This window comes from Benincasa hispida, chromosome 1 (genome assembly GCF_027475165.1).
Source record: "Benincasa hispida cultivar pf3 chromosome 1, pf3_genome.v1.1, whole genome shotgun sequence".
In the NCBI taxonomy this organism is placed as follows: Eukaryota; Viridiplantae; Streptophyta; class Magnoliopsida; order Cucurbitales; family Cucurbitaceae; genus Benincasa; species Benincasa hispida.
In genome coordinates, this window is record NC_143478.1 from 14,991,646 (window position 1) to 15,008,133 (window position 16,488).

Sequence of the window (16,488 nt, forward strand, 5' to 3'; positions counted from 1 at the left end):
ATATGTATAATTCAAACATACGAAAATAATTAAAAACCACTCATAGTGCTCTTGTTAACTCCTCAAGAATTCTCCTAAAACAGCTCCTGATTCGAATTCCTTGAATTCCACTTCTTTTCAAAGAAATCCTAAATTAGTCCAAAGTTCCTCCAATTCCATTTTAGTTTTAAAAATAATCTTCAATTAGAATAACTAGCTTACCCGCTTCAAAATACCCAAAATAGGTTTAATGCCCAAAAACACTGTTCTGGAGGTTATTTGGACAGTTTGGTGGGCATGGGCAGCTGTTCGTGCGGTGGGATGGGCGTGGTTGAGCATAGCTAGGCGTAGCTGGGGAGCATATCATGCACAGGCGTAGGCATGACACTAGCACTGAGCATAGGCATGCGTACGCGAGCTCTGGGATGCTGGGTGTGCACGCGCGAGGGCTGGACAGTGGGATGCGAGCAAACGTGCACTGGGGCACTCAGCCGCACGGTCGTGTGTGTTGTCAAGCATCCGTGTGCGCCTAGCCTATGCAAGCCGCTGGGCCTCCTGTCTTCCAACACCAATTCTTCACTTCTCACAACTCCAAATCGTATGGCAGCCTATAATCTCCTTCTACACTCCCTTCTGAACACTCTCACACTAAATTCACTCAATTTGCATGAGTAGATTGTGAAAGTTAAGCCTCCCAATTTGCCCTATTTATAGGCATCCAAGCTTGCCTTAAACTTGACACCTCTGCCTTATTTTCATGTCTAGATGCCCTTCCCTTGTGTTTTCAACACCTTTCCTTGACACTTCTTCCCTAAAGTGTCTTCTTTTCCTCAGGCCAATGCATGTCGCTCACTTTGTATACCTTCTTATGCTTACACCTCGCCTTGGTTCAAGCCCAAAACTCCCTTGGTCAGTCACTTGTCCGGATGAGTTGTTTACTTAACCTTGCTCTCCAAGTCACTTCTTGTCAATGCATATCCCAACCTATGGCAGCATGTTCCTCTTGACTGCATGGCAAATCCAACGTTTGGCTCCTTCTTGTGCCCACACTAACCTCAAGACCATTGTATACTTCCCCCTTGGCCGCACACTTCTTCCCACGCGTGACTCACCCTTAGCGCATGTGCTCATTCATATTTAGGCCATCGTAGGCTCTTCATCGCATACAACGCCTCAACACCAAGCCTCCTCGCCTAGGATATCTTTGTCTCTTGCGTCTGATGAGGCCTTCCCTAACCTCAAGATAACTTAGCCATTGCATGGCTTCATCACAAGGACATTGCCTCGCCTATTCATGCATTCAACTTAACCCTAAATTTCCTTGGTTGCTGCACACCCAACCTTGTCTAACGCTTGGAAATGGCTCAGCCACCACCTCGTGCATAACCTCAAAGACTTCTTGGTGGTCGCATACCTCATGCGTCCACTAACCTCAACACTTTTCTTCCTCCACCCTTAACCAACAAACTTAAATCCTCCAATAACAAGGTCCTCGCCTAACCTCCAATTGACAAAGCCACTGTTTTCCAAGTTCTCACCCAACGCATGGCTCCCACACTTAACCAATTTTCTTTCACCAAGTGCTTCCTAACCCAATTAACCACAACTTATGTTTTAGCCCTTAAAGTCTAGTTTTCAACACTCCAAGCATTTTCCTCCTCTTTTATTCTTCTTCAAGCTTTCTTATTAACCAAGTTCTAACCTAATTCACTTAAGTGAAATTTCACAGTTTACAGAGACTAAGGTCATAACAAACATGGCATGTAGCGCCAGTATCTATCCACCACTCCTTAGAGCCACCGATCAAATTTACTTATGTGATCATGACTACTAAATGCTCATCTGTCAGGTTTGCCTGCTCAGCAGGACGACACCTGTTCCTATAGTTCCTGGCCATATGCCCAGGTTTGTTACAATTAAAGTAGAGGAACTGTACCGTCTCTCCGGGGCGTGCGGGAGGGGAGGGGGTGTTGTTTCTTCTGATTTTTCTGGTTGCTAGATTTGTGGTTATGATCTTTCCTCTTGGTTTCTTTTGCTTTTGGTCAGGTTTCACAGCAGCTGAGGTGCACTTTCTCGGTACTATGTTTACCTCCTCCCTTTGGTCCTACTTCCGAGTCTCCTCCTCAATCCTCAAGCGAGTGATTAGAATCTCCAAAAAGAACTCTTTGGTCTTATGCCTCAAGGTTTTATTAAAGTCCTTCCACAATGGAGACAATTTATCAATAATAACAGCAACTTGAAATTGCTCATTCAGGGGCATACCTTCACTTATAATTTTGTGGACTATCTTCTGCAATTCATGGGGCTGGGCCTCCACAGACTTGTCATACGTCATTTGGTATTAGTTCGTTTGATTCGTGATGCAAGCTTATGAGTGTATTGTATGAGGAATTTGGAGAAATAGGGTGCAAATATGAATGATGCATTGATGCGTTAGTGATACATTAGTAATGCGTGAAGGGACGTGACACTCCTCTTTATGCGTTCAAGTTTTCTTGAATCAGATCCAAGTATAAATCCAATTCAAGTTCCTGGTAAGTCTAGGGTCGAACTCAAGGATTTAGATTAAAGCTAACGCAGAGCTTGCATTGTAGCTAATGTAGAAGTATCCTAAGTGAATGCGGAATGAATTATCTACATTAAGTTTGTTGTGTGCGTGCAAGAAGGTACAAAAAGGTTAAATAGAAAAACAGGGGGTCGTGTGAAAATGGTGCAATGCAAATGATATGCGTCGATCTAAGTGAAATGTACACGTACAAGAATGCAATGCGGATGGAAATGACTTTACTTGTTTATCTCTGTGAATGCGTTAGATTTCTGCTTACTTTCTATTTAGTACTTCTCAATGCGAATGCCATACAATACCCTATCTCTAGGATGTATGCGTTAGTCACAAAATGCAATAGAACACTAGTGCTTCTATCTCTAGATGTACCAAGCGTTTATAACTTAATGCTTGCTTGCTTATTCTCTCGAATAATTCAAGCTAAAGTAGCTTTTACCAAGCGATTCAATTGGCTTAGACGTTTAGAAATAGACTTTGCATGAAGTTATAGATGCATCTAACATAAAGCAAGAAATAAACAGTAGCAAAGTGTAATAGATCAAATATGTGAATTCATAAAGAAACAAATTGTCTTTACAAGATCAATACTCAATCAAATGAGATGAAGAGAATTAGAATTGGGATGAAAATAAAAGAGTCAAGCCGTAGAGTACAATCTCTTGTCCTTTTTGGCTCAATTTAAATTCGTGTACAACCAACTTGTAGAAGAAATGGAAGAAAATTCTCTCTCGAGCTAAGCTTTCTTCACTCCTTGATCGACGATGGGTGGATCTCTTCCTTCTTGTGTTATTCTTGTCACAGCAACACAACTCTAAGTCTCTAAATTTCAGAATTATACAAAATGAGCTAATCCCTTCATCTGGTGGGATTTCTTCTATTTATCGGCATTGTTCTTCATCAGCTTGATGATGGGGCAACATTAAATTCCATACCCTGGTCAGCCACCTTACACTCAGACACTTTTCAGATGCCGCCAGCTGCAGATGCCCATGCTTGCAAGTGGTGATTTAACACAAATAGCCTGAATCAAAGAATCTTTCTTGTGTTGAAACCCCTCCGACACATGCCTATGCGTTGACGTTGCCTGCGACACTTAGAATCTTTGTTGAAATCTTGCAATATTATGCGTTAGTGACGTAACTTTTCAGTAATAAACACTCTTTTGTATGAGTTTGGTAGTGTTTGGGTAATTCCATGCGTTTTCTCTAAGAATGATGAGATTTTATCATTAAAAACCCCAATTGTTCCAATTTTTGAGAGACAATAACTTGTATTTCTACAAGTTATCAGTACTTCAAGTAATAGCTGACGACATACTTTTTCAAATCAACCTCCTCGATATCGTACTTTTTCTGCAGGGCATCCCATACTTCTTTTGTTGCATTCATCGTGCATAGTAATCATACAGATCATTAGTCAAACCATTTAATATGATTTTTTTGCATAAGAAATCCTTTTCTTCCCTATTAGTTGCATCCTTGATCTGTTGTTCAGTTGAAACTTCTTTAGGGATATTTGGCTTCTCCGTAGTACAGATATCAACAACTTTCTTGACTGTGAGGAAGAACAGCATCTCCTACTTCTACCTTTTGAAGTTCGCTCCTTCGAATCGGAATGGACGATTGAAGTCGGAGGACATAATGTCGTTTTGAGTTGACAGGGCCATCATAGTAGTAGTAGATGGAACGTCTTAAAGTTTTTGGAATAGCTACTTCCGATGAACAGAAAACAATTGCGAACGAATGATGTCTAACGTAAAAAATTGACCTGCAAAACAAAAACTAGTTACAGGCTGAGTCATAGAGCTCGCTCTCTTTAAGACTTTTCGCGGCTCTGCCCCTTATGCAAGTAGTTCAACCATGGCCACGACGTCCCCAGAATAAAACAAGTTAGAAAAATAAATTTGACTCAATGATGCACTGGAACCGATCGAAAAACTCATACCCTTCAAAAATTGGAATTGCTCGGGAAACGTAAAATAAGAGGAAAGAGGGAAATAATTTCACACACACACGCCCAGATGAACAGTAGTGCATGCGTGGGATGTCCATCAAACCCACATTTGCCTATCTCCTCACTCCTCTAAAACATGAATACGTATTAGGGTCTAAATCCATAACTAAAGATGGAGGTTTATAAAGGAGACTCCAAGTTACAAAACTAGCAATGTAGGATTCTCAAACAACTTGGTTTTTTCATTTATTTAAAGTTTTCACCCACACTAAAATGTATAAATAAATAATAATGAGGATTGATTAAAAATAGAAAAAGAAAATGTATTGGCCAAGTCATCGCGTTCTCGCTTTGTTATCATGAACCAGAGAATTTTGAAAGAATAAAAAAGCGAATTAAAAGTTGTATATTCCAACGTGGCTTTCCCTTTTTCCAAGCTTTTTTTTTTTCCTGATCCATTGGTTTTGCTTGGGCTTCATCCTCTCTCTCTCTGTTATGCGTAGTCCTTAACTACCAGTATCTCCAGCCTTGAGCATTTTCAGCAGCAACGGTTTTTCGAGGGGTACGTAAGATTCCACATGCTTTGATCGATCACTGATTCGTTTCTTCTATATCTAACTTTGTTAACCCTATATAATTTTGTTGTTTATTTGGATTCCTTTCTGTCGCCCGCCTATATACTTTTGTATAATCTGGATTTCTTTCTTTGAGTACTTGATCTCCCTTGTTGCAAACATTTTTCGTTGATTACGAGAAGTTTTACCCAATGTTCTTTATACTGGAGCTACTCGGAGGCCCGGCTTTTGATCATCGTTCGATTTCCAGTTCTGTTAGTGAACCCAACCTTCTCTTAGCTTTTCATTTCGAATCAATTGGATTTCACTTTTTAATAGTGATGCTTGAAGAATATATTATTGTGTTTTCTTTCGTATAGCTAGATCGATACCGAATGTGCTTAAAACATTTCTTCTATTTTCATACTATACTAGATTGCATCATGAGCAGGACATTGGATCCTTACAAATGACTTTAGCCTTACAATGGGATGATATTGTTGATGTTGTCCAATTTAGACATAAGCTGTTAATGCAAGAACTTGCTCTTCATGCCCAGGCAACATCCAAAAAGAGCACGACCACAAATCACATTGCACTCTTAATCCCCACTCCTCGAGTAAAGATATATTTCTCCTGTCAGTCTAAGGATCTGATAGGGTTACTCTCCATCTTTCTATTGGTGAAATTTGGCTAATTAGCCATTACGTTGAAACCAACAATACCCCTAAATTTCTTTCTCCTAAAGTTACTTCAAACAATATAAAAGCTGTTTTTTTTACAGAATATATGTGAGGATAATTAGAGAGTTTTTTAGAGTGATTGAACCTTGTATTCCAATTAGCTTTGAAAAGAAATAAAATCTCCTGCCCCTTTGCACAGGGGAGGTAGGCCTTCTGGTTTGCAGTACTCTGGGATTGTGCTTTGCATGTTTTCTTGTGGAGGTGTAGTTTGTTGCTTTGTGAATAGAAAGCGTGCACAACACTAACACTTTCGATCTAGCTGATCTGATAGAGCACCCTTTGTTCGATCTAGGGATTCATTCACATACCACAATTTCGTATGACTACGAGGGTCACCAATTTTGTTCGGACCTCGAGATTTCTCTGACACCCAGTTAGGTTCCATACCATGGCTTTGATACCAATTCATAAGAATAACCAACCCTCATATATATTTACAATGGTATTGTCCATTTTGAACCATAACCCCTCATGACTTTACTTTTTGTTGCACCCAAAAAGTCCTATACCAATAAAGATCCTCACTTATATCATAGATCTCTCCCTACACAATCTATTCTTTAGTGCATTATTGAAGTTGCGTAATGAATAATGATTTTGGTTTTCTTGTTATCATGCTGTTGGTCAAAGCAAATGCAGCCAGAAAAGGAAAATGAAAAATGAAAAAAAAAATGGAAAAGTAGATTCGATCGAAGATGAAATACTTCATAGGCGATATTAATTTGAGGAATAGGAAATACAATTATGCTGCCTCGTAATGTTTCATTTGCCTTATATTTTAAAGACCAGGAGTTTGTTCTTCATGTACTGTGACTGCAGATGTGAGAATGAAATTTTAATCTTTTAGTCATTAATTAGCTGTCAGAGCCACGGCTACAATTTGTGGGAAACTAATATTTTGGGCCATTAGGCTAAAGTTCAGACTAATGCTTCATCTGGGATGCGAGTTGCTGAGAATAGCAAAAGCACATACCTGAGAACTGCTGAGAATGATTGTAGTCTTTTAGATTTGCTGTTTATGACTTCGATCTTGTGACCTGAGAGCTGCCAAAAGAGCAAAATCTTTTTCATTGCCTCTTAGTTATTTTAATTCATTCAAACAGCTTTTTCCTGGTTGGGTCAGTAATTTGACTTAATAGTTTAGTTTTCTTCCAATTCTTTTATGTTAGTTTTCAACCCCTTACTGTTTGTATTAAACAAGTAGTGTATTCACTTCTTGGAGTTTCATTACTGTATCTGCTCAGATTCAGGTTTCGTTTCACGTTTCTTAACCATTTCATTATATCAAACACCTTTTTTTATGTGTTCAATGTGCACATCAGGTGCTATTTCTAGATTAGCTAGCATGAATTAAGAGCACAAATGGCTTATGATATGAATGAACGATAGAAATTTTTGGGACCTGTCACATTTCTAATGTATGATCGACTTTCTTTCTGATATTGGTTCATGAAATTGTTGTCTTGTTGTACAATCTAGCTTAATCTGTGCCATTCTGCCTTGAACAACAGGGATTTTGGAAATTTATACAAAGGGTGATTTTATATCTATCTGAGATCAGTGCCAGTTGGTTGTCAATTCGTTTCAACTAAGTTGCCCGGTTGGTTGTAATAGCACAATCATTTGTTTCAGTTCTCAAAATCTGCTTTGCTTTAGTACCTAACATCCATATCAAGGCGTTGATTCATAACTATCCTTATTCCAATATTTTTGAGCTACAGTCTGGTTCTACAAAGCGCTGGCAATTACTTGCCAGTCTTTGCCATTCTATTCTCTGGGAGAGCCTGGGGGACTCATTCAGTCTGTAGTCTTCATACTTGATTTCTTCTATTTTCTGAACACATTCTCAACGTTTGATATTGTCATTCTAGTTATGTAGGCATAGGAAAAGAAGTAATGGCATGCAACTGTTTGAAATACTCATGCTCAAGATGATTAATTGAGCCTAAAACTCTATCAAAGAACTCAAAAGAAATCTTTATTCAATCTTCACAAAATATGGAGGATGAGTACAGCGAACTAAAAGACATTACAAAATTGCCCTACTATTCCCTACATCAATGATCTACTCCACTGGCTCCAGTTCTTACGGCTTGTTACAAGTAACTCATTTTGTAAGTCTCCATAATTATCCAGGATCTGCTCCAAGATACTGTATGCAACATCAAAGGATAGGTTTTGAAGGGAATTAGAGGGAATCCGTTAAGAGATCCAGGCAACTGACCCAACTGAGATGGATCTTGAAGTTCTTAGAGACCCGTGCAAACTGAGCTCTACACTTGGAATTCTTAGAGATCTATTCTACTGGAAGATTACTTTGCTTATTTATCCCTGAAACTAAAATCGTTTCCATATATATCTGAATCAAAGGCTGATCAGGGCTATTGACTTTGATAGCCACTGCAGCCTGCACTGCAATCTAACTTGAGCCTCCTATTGCCATGATGCGTCTAAGGTGATGTTGTAAACTTAAACTACTTGCTCGATTCATAACATGACCAACCACCTAGTCTTCTCTTCTCTAAAGTCTCCAGCTGAATTTCTAGACATAATTGTTTGGTTTAAACTGTAAAGAATTCAGAACTGCGCGAAGTTGTGAGAGGTCAGAGGAGTTCCTCCTTATATTCCACTTGCACAAAATTTTACTTGTTATTTTATCTGATCAATTGAAGGAATCCATGTCACAAGGTGTAATTTTTTCCAGTTGTGATAAGCAAAGGTCCATAAACTTGCTCCATCGATGGGATGTGACTCCATAGCTGTTGGTTTCTCAGTTCTCCTACTCAAGTAAATCTCTCTCATCTTATAAATTTAGAGATAAATGTCACGTCAATTTTTTTTTTTTTAAAAATAAAATAGAATAAGCTGATGAATTAAATTGATAACAAGGAAGGCAAAGGACGGATAAGAAATTAATGATAATAAGGAAAGCATTTAGAGCAAAGGAGAACAACCACTTATCGATTACAGGACCTTATCAAATAAGTTTTCTGATACATTACTGTGAAGCAAGAAAAAGCAAAAATCTGTCAAATGGGGCCCTATGAAGAAACGAAAGAAAGACCCAGAAATACAAACAAACAAAGAAATAGCTTCCAATTTGGCATTGTCATGAACCTCATGTCAACCTTCTCCCAGTAGTATCAGTCTATGAAATAAGGAAGTTACCATAGAAATTAGGGTAGCCTTTTGGTTTCTCCAAAAGCCAATTCTAAGAAAGAAGAGACAGCAGCCTCTCGTTTCAGAGAATCATATGGACCCATAAGGCTTTTGTTGTGGGCTATCTTTTTCAAGGCGATGGGGAGAAAATGAAGGAAAAATCTTGGGCTACGGCTGAAATGCGGTCAGGTAAGTTATCAATCTTTTAGGTATGCATGTGCAATAAATGTAAATGCTAATACGTACCCTTTTGTTTAATTGGATTATGGCCAATTATCAAATCTTGTGCACTACAGGTCCACACCAGAATGACAAAGATTGAAAGAATAAGGGAAATAAATGGAGTGAAAGCGATAGAACTTAGAAGGATGGATTACAGAGAGAGATATATAAAGATATAAACTAGTATGAAAAAGAATATATATTGATTTTCTTGAAACTTTGAATGCTCTTCCGGTTGACCGACCCGAATCATTTGGTTTCCTTCTGGGAAGTCTTGGCTTATTATATGGAAAAATACTTGGCTCATGGAGAATAATAATTAACTTAGATTTCCTCAATTAATAATAATAATCATAATCATAATCATAATTTAGATTTGGTGGCTATCCTTACTTTAATACGGGTTTGAATAATAATTAGATTTGATCTCTGAATTTTTTAGATTTATCTGGTCCGTTCTTGAATTTTTAAGAATGCACCACTTTTGTTTTAAAGTTTTTAGGTTTAAATTCTATTTTGGTTCTTGAACTTTCAAATTTGTTCTATTTCAGTTCTTGAACTTTTAAAATATCTATTTTGGTCCCTAAAATTTTAAAATGTCTTTAGTCTTTGCTAATGAACTAAAAGAAAATTAACAACAAGGACTAGAATGGACATATTTTAAAAATTTAAGAGCTAAAATAGATATTTTAAAGTTTAGGGACCAAAATAAACTTAACTTAAAATTCAAGAATCAAAATAGTATTTACACCAAGTTTTGAAGAATAGACTTAAAATATCTATTATAATTTTAAATAATTATATGGTATTTTAAATTATAAAAATAAATTTTAAAAGAAGATGTCACTGTTTAAAATTATTTTTAAAAAAAATTTAAAATAATAATAAAAAAATAAAAAACTTTTATTTGAGAGAGCTCTTCAATCTATTTTGAAAAATCTGAAGATTAAAAAGAGATTTTTTTAAAATGAAAGAAATAAAAAGGTATATTTTGAAAATTTAAAAATAAAATACACTCATTTTTAAAAACTTGAGACTAAAAAATACATTTTAAAAATTTAAAGGGCCAAACACATATTTTGAAGATCTAATATTTAAAATAAACTGATAATGGTAACCAGAGTGGGTTCAATGATAATTTTTCTTCAAAATTTTGATAGCGTTGGATTGAATTACCAACGTTTTTAAAGTATCTTTTGGGTGGAAACATTTAATGCTGCTTTAAAATTATTTTATTGTGCCAATGTAATAAAGAAATTTGGTTTTCGTACGTAGTATTTATTATAAGAATTGAACATTTCAACTTTTGAAGACTAGGTTGCTAATAAAATCTCAAATTTTCTTTTTGTTTCTCAATTCTTCTAAGGTTGCTGTTGGTTTTTCTTAATTGTGTGAATCTCTCTTGTATCAAGTTAGCTCATTCATTGGCTTCTTGTGCCCTAAGCTATAATTTTCCTCTATATGAGTTGATACTTTTCCTTCTTGGCTATTGCTTTTAGTTGTCAAGGAAATTTCTGCCAATTAATCTTGGCTTCTTAATAATATATGATTCTTTTCTTTCCAAAAAATAATACACACACATATATATAATCTAAATTGGTATAACTTAATTCAACAATACAATATTTTGCCAAAATTAATATAGATTTTGAGGTAAAATTTAGATTCCACCCTTTCACATATTGTAAACAAGCAATACAATGGGTCTGTTTGGATTCATTAGAAACTTTTTTTAAAAATCATTTTTATAATATACTTTTAGAGTATTTCAAACATTTCAATTTTTTTTAAAATGACTTATTTTCAAGAATTTTTTTTAAGCATATTTATTTTTAAAATTAAACTCTTTAAGTGAAATGAAACACACCAAATATTAAGATATTAAAAACAACCATCCTAAGTTGGCCTAATACATAAGAAAATATTCTCTTGATAAATGACTAACTGGTCTTGAGTACAATTTATGATATGACCACCTAGTTGGATCTAAGTTTTTTTTATATTCAAATATTGTAAGATTGGATAATTTATTCTATGAAAATCAGTCGAAATGCATATTAGTTGACTCGAAGACTACGAAAATTAAAAAGAGAAGAATTCAATACAATAATCGGGTTAGCATTTAACCGATGGTGACTGGTGAGAGGAAATGTGGAGGGGGGAGTGATGAGGAATTAAATTGAAAAGATATTTTGCAATAAATAGAGTAATAGAATTAATATTATTTAGATTTTATTAATTACGGGAGATGTAAATTGTAAATTGCAATGTAGCGCGTTTACTGAAAGAGGGTAACACGTTGATGGTGGAACGCGGATTCACCGGCATGACCAACACGCGTTCTTATTTTGCTTCAAAATGCAGTTTCTCCCTGTTCAGTAAACGACAACGTTTTCATCAAGAACTTCGAAACGACGTGTCGTCCGGAATCAGTCCACCACTTTTTATGATGATGTGTGTTCATAAAAATGATGTCATGTAGGAACTGTTTGAAGCACTAAAATGATATAAGATGTAGAGAATTCTGATATTTGGAGAGTTCATCCATCGTAATAATGGAGAGCAATAGAAGTAGTTCAACATTACATCAATTTAATGAGAACAATGATGAAAAAAGAACCAGTCTCCCATTAATTTATTTTTGGGAATTTCACCCTCTCTCTCGCTCTCTCTCTCGGCCCAATTCTTTCTTTCTCGCTCTCTCTCAACCCAATTCTCTCTTTCTCGCTCTCTCTCACTCTTTCTCGATCTCAGTGTCATATGAATAAATTTCATAAGAAATCATAAGATACGTATGAAACTGATTCAAACATGGAAGAACCAACGACGAGAAATTGAAGCGATTTCAAAGGGTGAGAAAAAGAAAGAACGAAAGAATCAACAAATCTGAGAATAAGAGAACGACCTCCTCCCACCAAACTCGAAATCAAACACCCACTGATCATGCATCAGATTAGAGAAATGAAACTCTTCTCCATGGAAGAACCAATGCTGAAAAATATTTGAGGAGAGAGAAATGAGAGAACCAAAATGTCAGGCAAAGGGTGGGAAGACGAGTGATGTATGGGAAGATGAGTTGCGATATCGGTTGGCAAAACCTAGCACTGTGGGGATATGAGGATCAAATGTGGGTAATTGGGATGTTGGTGGCCCAAACGGTGACATCTAAGTCACCCATATGATATATCTTCTCAACTTGGACCCCTCAAATGGCCCCAAAATGTGTCTCTTTTCCATCAGCTTGTGATTTTATTAATTTTATTTTGTTGACATTAATCAAAACGAACTTAATTTAACAATCATTGACATATTTTTTTATAGGTTGAAGGTTTGATTCTCGTCCTATTACTATTTATACTAATAAAAATAATTACCCAATATTTGGGTGACTTTGTCCTTATATGTATTATTATTATGATATTTTGATAGAGTTAGTGATATTTGTATGGTTGACATTGTGTATTAATTAAACATATAATAGCAACTTTGTTTTTATTTTACATTAATGATGTGTTTTGAAAATATGGTAGGATGTGCCTTTGTAACAAGTACGTGAGTTTAGTGAAAGTTGAATGATCTTTGTGGGTTGAATAAGAGAGTTGCTGTTATTAGTTGATGTGTTATTTCCAATACTTAAGCACTCTTGAAAGTTAAAAATTGTATATATTTGTAAATTAAAAGGTTATGGTAAAAATTATATTAGAAGAAAAAGTTTATATATTCACCTATACTTCACATTTTTTTTTTCTAAGGGAAATATAAATAAATAATATTTTCTTTAGATATAAATTTGAGGTGTATTTTCCTTTTTCACTTTTGAATAATTCATATTCATTTTAATCTCAAAACTTAAAAGTATTCAAATTGTCAAATATCTAGACTGAAAATAATGAGTAGAAGGAAACAACTTTTATTTAAAATATCTACACTGAATTGTAAGATTTTAAAATTAAAAAAAAAAAAAAAAGGAATGAAAGTGAGGGATTTAAAATAGAATTTAAAATCGTTTCTTTTTCCCCTCGTTCGGAACAAAGTATCCTTGAAGGACACGGTAAGGCCAACGGAAAATAGAAAGGGAGAGTAATGTCGTAATTTGGAGCATCTAGAAGTCTGTTTCCTATTCAACAGCTAATAGTATCTACAAGTACGGGTTTTGTGATTGAACAACGTGGCGGTCTCTCATTGGGCAGTTACAAAAAAGAATATACCCTTTTAACATTCCGAAAAAAATGTATTCCTTCTCACTTCACGTTTTACTTGCTTCCGTATAAATACCCAACCAAACGCTTTCTAATTAGGTTTCGCATAATTCACTGTCATAAATCAAAAACAGAGAGGGAGAAAACAAAAAGAAAAGAAACAAAAAACAGAGTAATGAGCGACGGATTCAAGAGAGACTATCAAGTAATCGAAGAGATTGGCCGGGGAAGATTCGGTACCGTTTTCCGATGTACTTCTAGATCTTCTGGTGGAATCTACGCCGTTAAAATCATCGACAAGCGTCGGATCTCGGCCGGTGATTCTCTCGACGCGGAATGTCTCGTTAACGAGACGAAGATTATTCATCTTCTTTACCCTCACCCTCACATTCTCGCGTTGCATAATCTCTACGAAGACGAATCTCACCTCCATATGGTTCTCGATCTCTGTTCCTCTTCCGATCTCCACCGACGAATAACGCTCCGGGTTTTTTCCGAAGTCGAGGCGGCTACGATTATGTCGCAACTGATGCACGCGGTGGCTCATTGTCACCGTCACGGCGTTGCGCATCGCGATATTAAACCCGACAATATTTTATTCGACGAGTGGGATTCGGTGAAACTAGCGGATTTCGGATCGGCGGAGATGTTCAAGCACGGAGAAGAGTCGATGAGCGGCGTCGTCGGAACGCCGTACTACGTAGCGCCGGAAGTTCTAGCCGGAAAAAAATACGGCGAAAAGGTTGATGTGTGGAGCGCCGGCGTCGTTTTGTACGTTATGTTAGCAGGTTTTCCGCCGTTTCATGGTGAATCGGTTGTTGAGATCTTTCATGCGGTGTTACGAGCTAATTTGAGATTTCCGTCTAGAGTTTTCCATTCTGTATCTCCACCGGCAAAAGACTTGCTCCGTAAAATGCTCTGTAAAGACGTTTCCAGAAGAATCTCCGCGGAACAAGTCCTCAGTAAGTTTCTAATAATTTTCCTGAAATTAATTAGCTCTTATTATTTCTTTCTGACGGTCTGTTGTCGATCTTTTGTGGAAGATCATTCTTCTTCATGTCGACAAATTTAAATCTCTTACAGAAACACGAAACGCCTAATTGTGCCCTAAAACTGAAATTAATTTCTCTAAATTTCCTGAATCTTTGAGATCTTAGCAATGTATACACTTCAAACGTACTACAAACAAATCCATGGCTTAATTTAGTTTGATTTCATTTGTATAGCATTCTTTTTTCTTCTTCTGTTTTGTAATTCTTTTTGTTTGGTTTGGCGGAATCAGGACATCCATGGATTACCAGCTGCGTAGAAAACAGGCCAGCTACGGAACTAGAATGAAAAATTTTGTACTAATTAAAGAGAAAAAAAGAAAAGAAAAGCAGAGTTTATAATATGGTGAACCTCTTTTTCTTCCCTTTTTCTTGGTTTTCTTGGTTTCTTTTTTTTTTCTTTTTTTATAAATTGTATAGAGGGTTTTGGCAGTGTAAATTAGAAGCAGCGGATGATATAAAAGCAGTATAAGTGAAAGAGTTGTATGAACTCTCTCAAACCTTTCTGTTAATTACTAATGCAATGGCTGGCCAGAGTTTTTATGACCACATCTTTTTTACTCTCTTTCTGGGCTTTGAAATTTCTTTTTGGAATATTATAAAGTAGTTTGGGAATTGATATATACAAAACTCAAATACTATGAAGCTCCAATTTTCAATTATTGCATTCATAATTTTATTGTTATTAATGTTGTGTATTGATTATTAGAAAATTTATCTGTTTTGGGGACATTTGTGAAGTGATCTTAAATTGAAAATAAGGTTAAAATGTACTAATATAGACTTTTTATTATTATTATTATTATGATTTGTGAATAAAAATTTAGAATATGACACCTTAAATAAGTAATTTATCTTTATATCATACTATTGAATCTTCAAAAGTGGTGACCATTTAAGTTAGGAATTTAAAAACATTATTTGAAATCACTTAGATCCCATTTGACAATAATTTCGTCTTTAGTTTTTTGTTTTTAAAAATTTGTAAAGTTTCATTTGAATAGAAATATATTGGAAAGTACAATTTAATATAGAAAATTCTAAAATATGTATATCATTGAGTATAACATAAAAAAATTTTATTAAACAATAAATAAATTTAAAAAAAAAAACTAAAGGGGAATTCTTTTTGTGGGGATGTGGATTAAAATAGGGGAACCTTTCCCATCCCCACCCTTAATTTGATTATTGAAATCAAGTACGGGGAAAAGTTGATAGTCACTCTTAGAGTCGTATAAGATTTACTATTTGCTACATCTTTTTTACATCATTTATTTTATTCTTTACTATATGTTTACAATTTTCTTTTCATATTAAAATAATTTACACTTCAAACATATACTATTATAATCCAAACTAAAATAATATACACCAGAAAATAAACTATTATAACCTAATCATAATAACCTTAGACTATAATAGTCAACTCCTTATCTCAACCTGTTAGTCTACTAAAATTTTTAATTATATTTCTAATATATAAATTTTGAAATATACTCGTTTGATAATTCTCCATGTTGATGAAGCACTGACCAACTACTTTTTATTTATTTATTATAACTTTTGATGGGTTCACCTCAACAAAGTAAAGATATGTAGTTAGCACAAAAATAAAATAAAAAGAAAATAATAATAATTGAAAACTAACGGCATAAGTATTTGAAAATTTAGCTTAAAAAAAAGCATATTTCAAAGTTTAGTCACTATAAAGTATAAAGTGAGAAATAGTGTTAAAAGGAACCAAAAAAAAAAAAAGAAAAAAGAAAAACAAAAAACAAAAAAGTGTAACCCAATAATTGAGGAGACTGTAAAACGGAAAAGCGGGCAGCAGACGGTAATTTCGATAACGGAAAATCAGGAACGCGTGCCGCTCTCTTATTGATAAGAACGGTGTGGTATTCCGTACCACGCCGTAGATTTATTGTCCTTTTCAGTTCAGGTGTTTCTTTCACAACTTTAAAATTATTTCCTACAATAAATTTTGGTCACTACTTTTAAATTTGTTTAATCACTCACCTAATAGTTTATAAATTTAGTTGTCAATTTTAACTATGTAACCATTTA

At 35.3% G+C, this 16,488-nt stretch overlaps 1 protein-coding gene and 1 long non-coding RNA gene across 4 annotated transcripts; both read left to right on the forward strand.

The window, feature by feature from the left end:
* Positions 1 to 4,846: 4,846 nt before the first annotated feature.
* Positions 4,847 to 9,571, forward strand: LOC120071067 (uncharacterized). Of its 3 annotated transcripts, none has more exons than XR_016527742.1 (4): positions 4,848 to 5,060; positions 7,307 to 8,582; positions 8,685 to 9,143; positions 9,251 to 9,571. It is a non-coding gene; the product is annotated as an uncharacterized LOC120071067 (long non-coding RNA). The 3 variants fall into 3 exon arrangements; XR_016527741.1 differs by having other exon boundaries at positions 8,689 to 9,143; XR_016527740.1 differs by having other exon boundaries at positions 4,847 to 5,060; positions 7,307 to 9,143.
* A 3,853-nt stretch (positions 9,572 to 13,424) lies between these two features.
* LOC120087180 (phosphoenolpyruvate carboxylase kinase 1-like) lies at positions 13,425 to 14,973 on the forward strand. The gene is made up of 2 exons (XM_039044088.2): positions 13,425 to 14,337; positions 14,658 to 14,973. The coding sequence occupies exons 1-2, from the start codon at positions 13,551 to 13,553 to the stop codon at positions 14,711 to 14,713; spliced, it is 843 nt and encodes a 280-aa protein (XP_038900016.1). The 5' UTR covers positions 13,425 to 13,550; the 3' UTR covers positions 14,714 to 14,973.
* Positions 14,974 to 16,488: the final 1,515 nt, after the last annotated feature.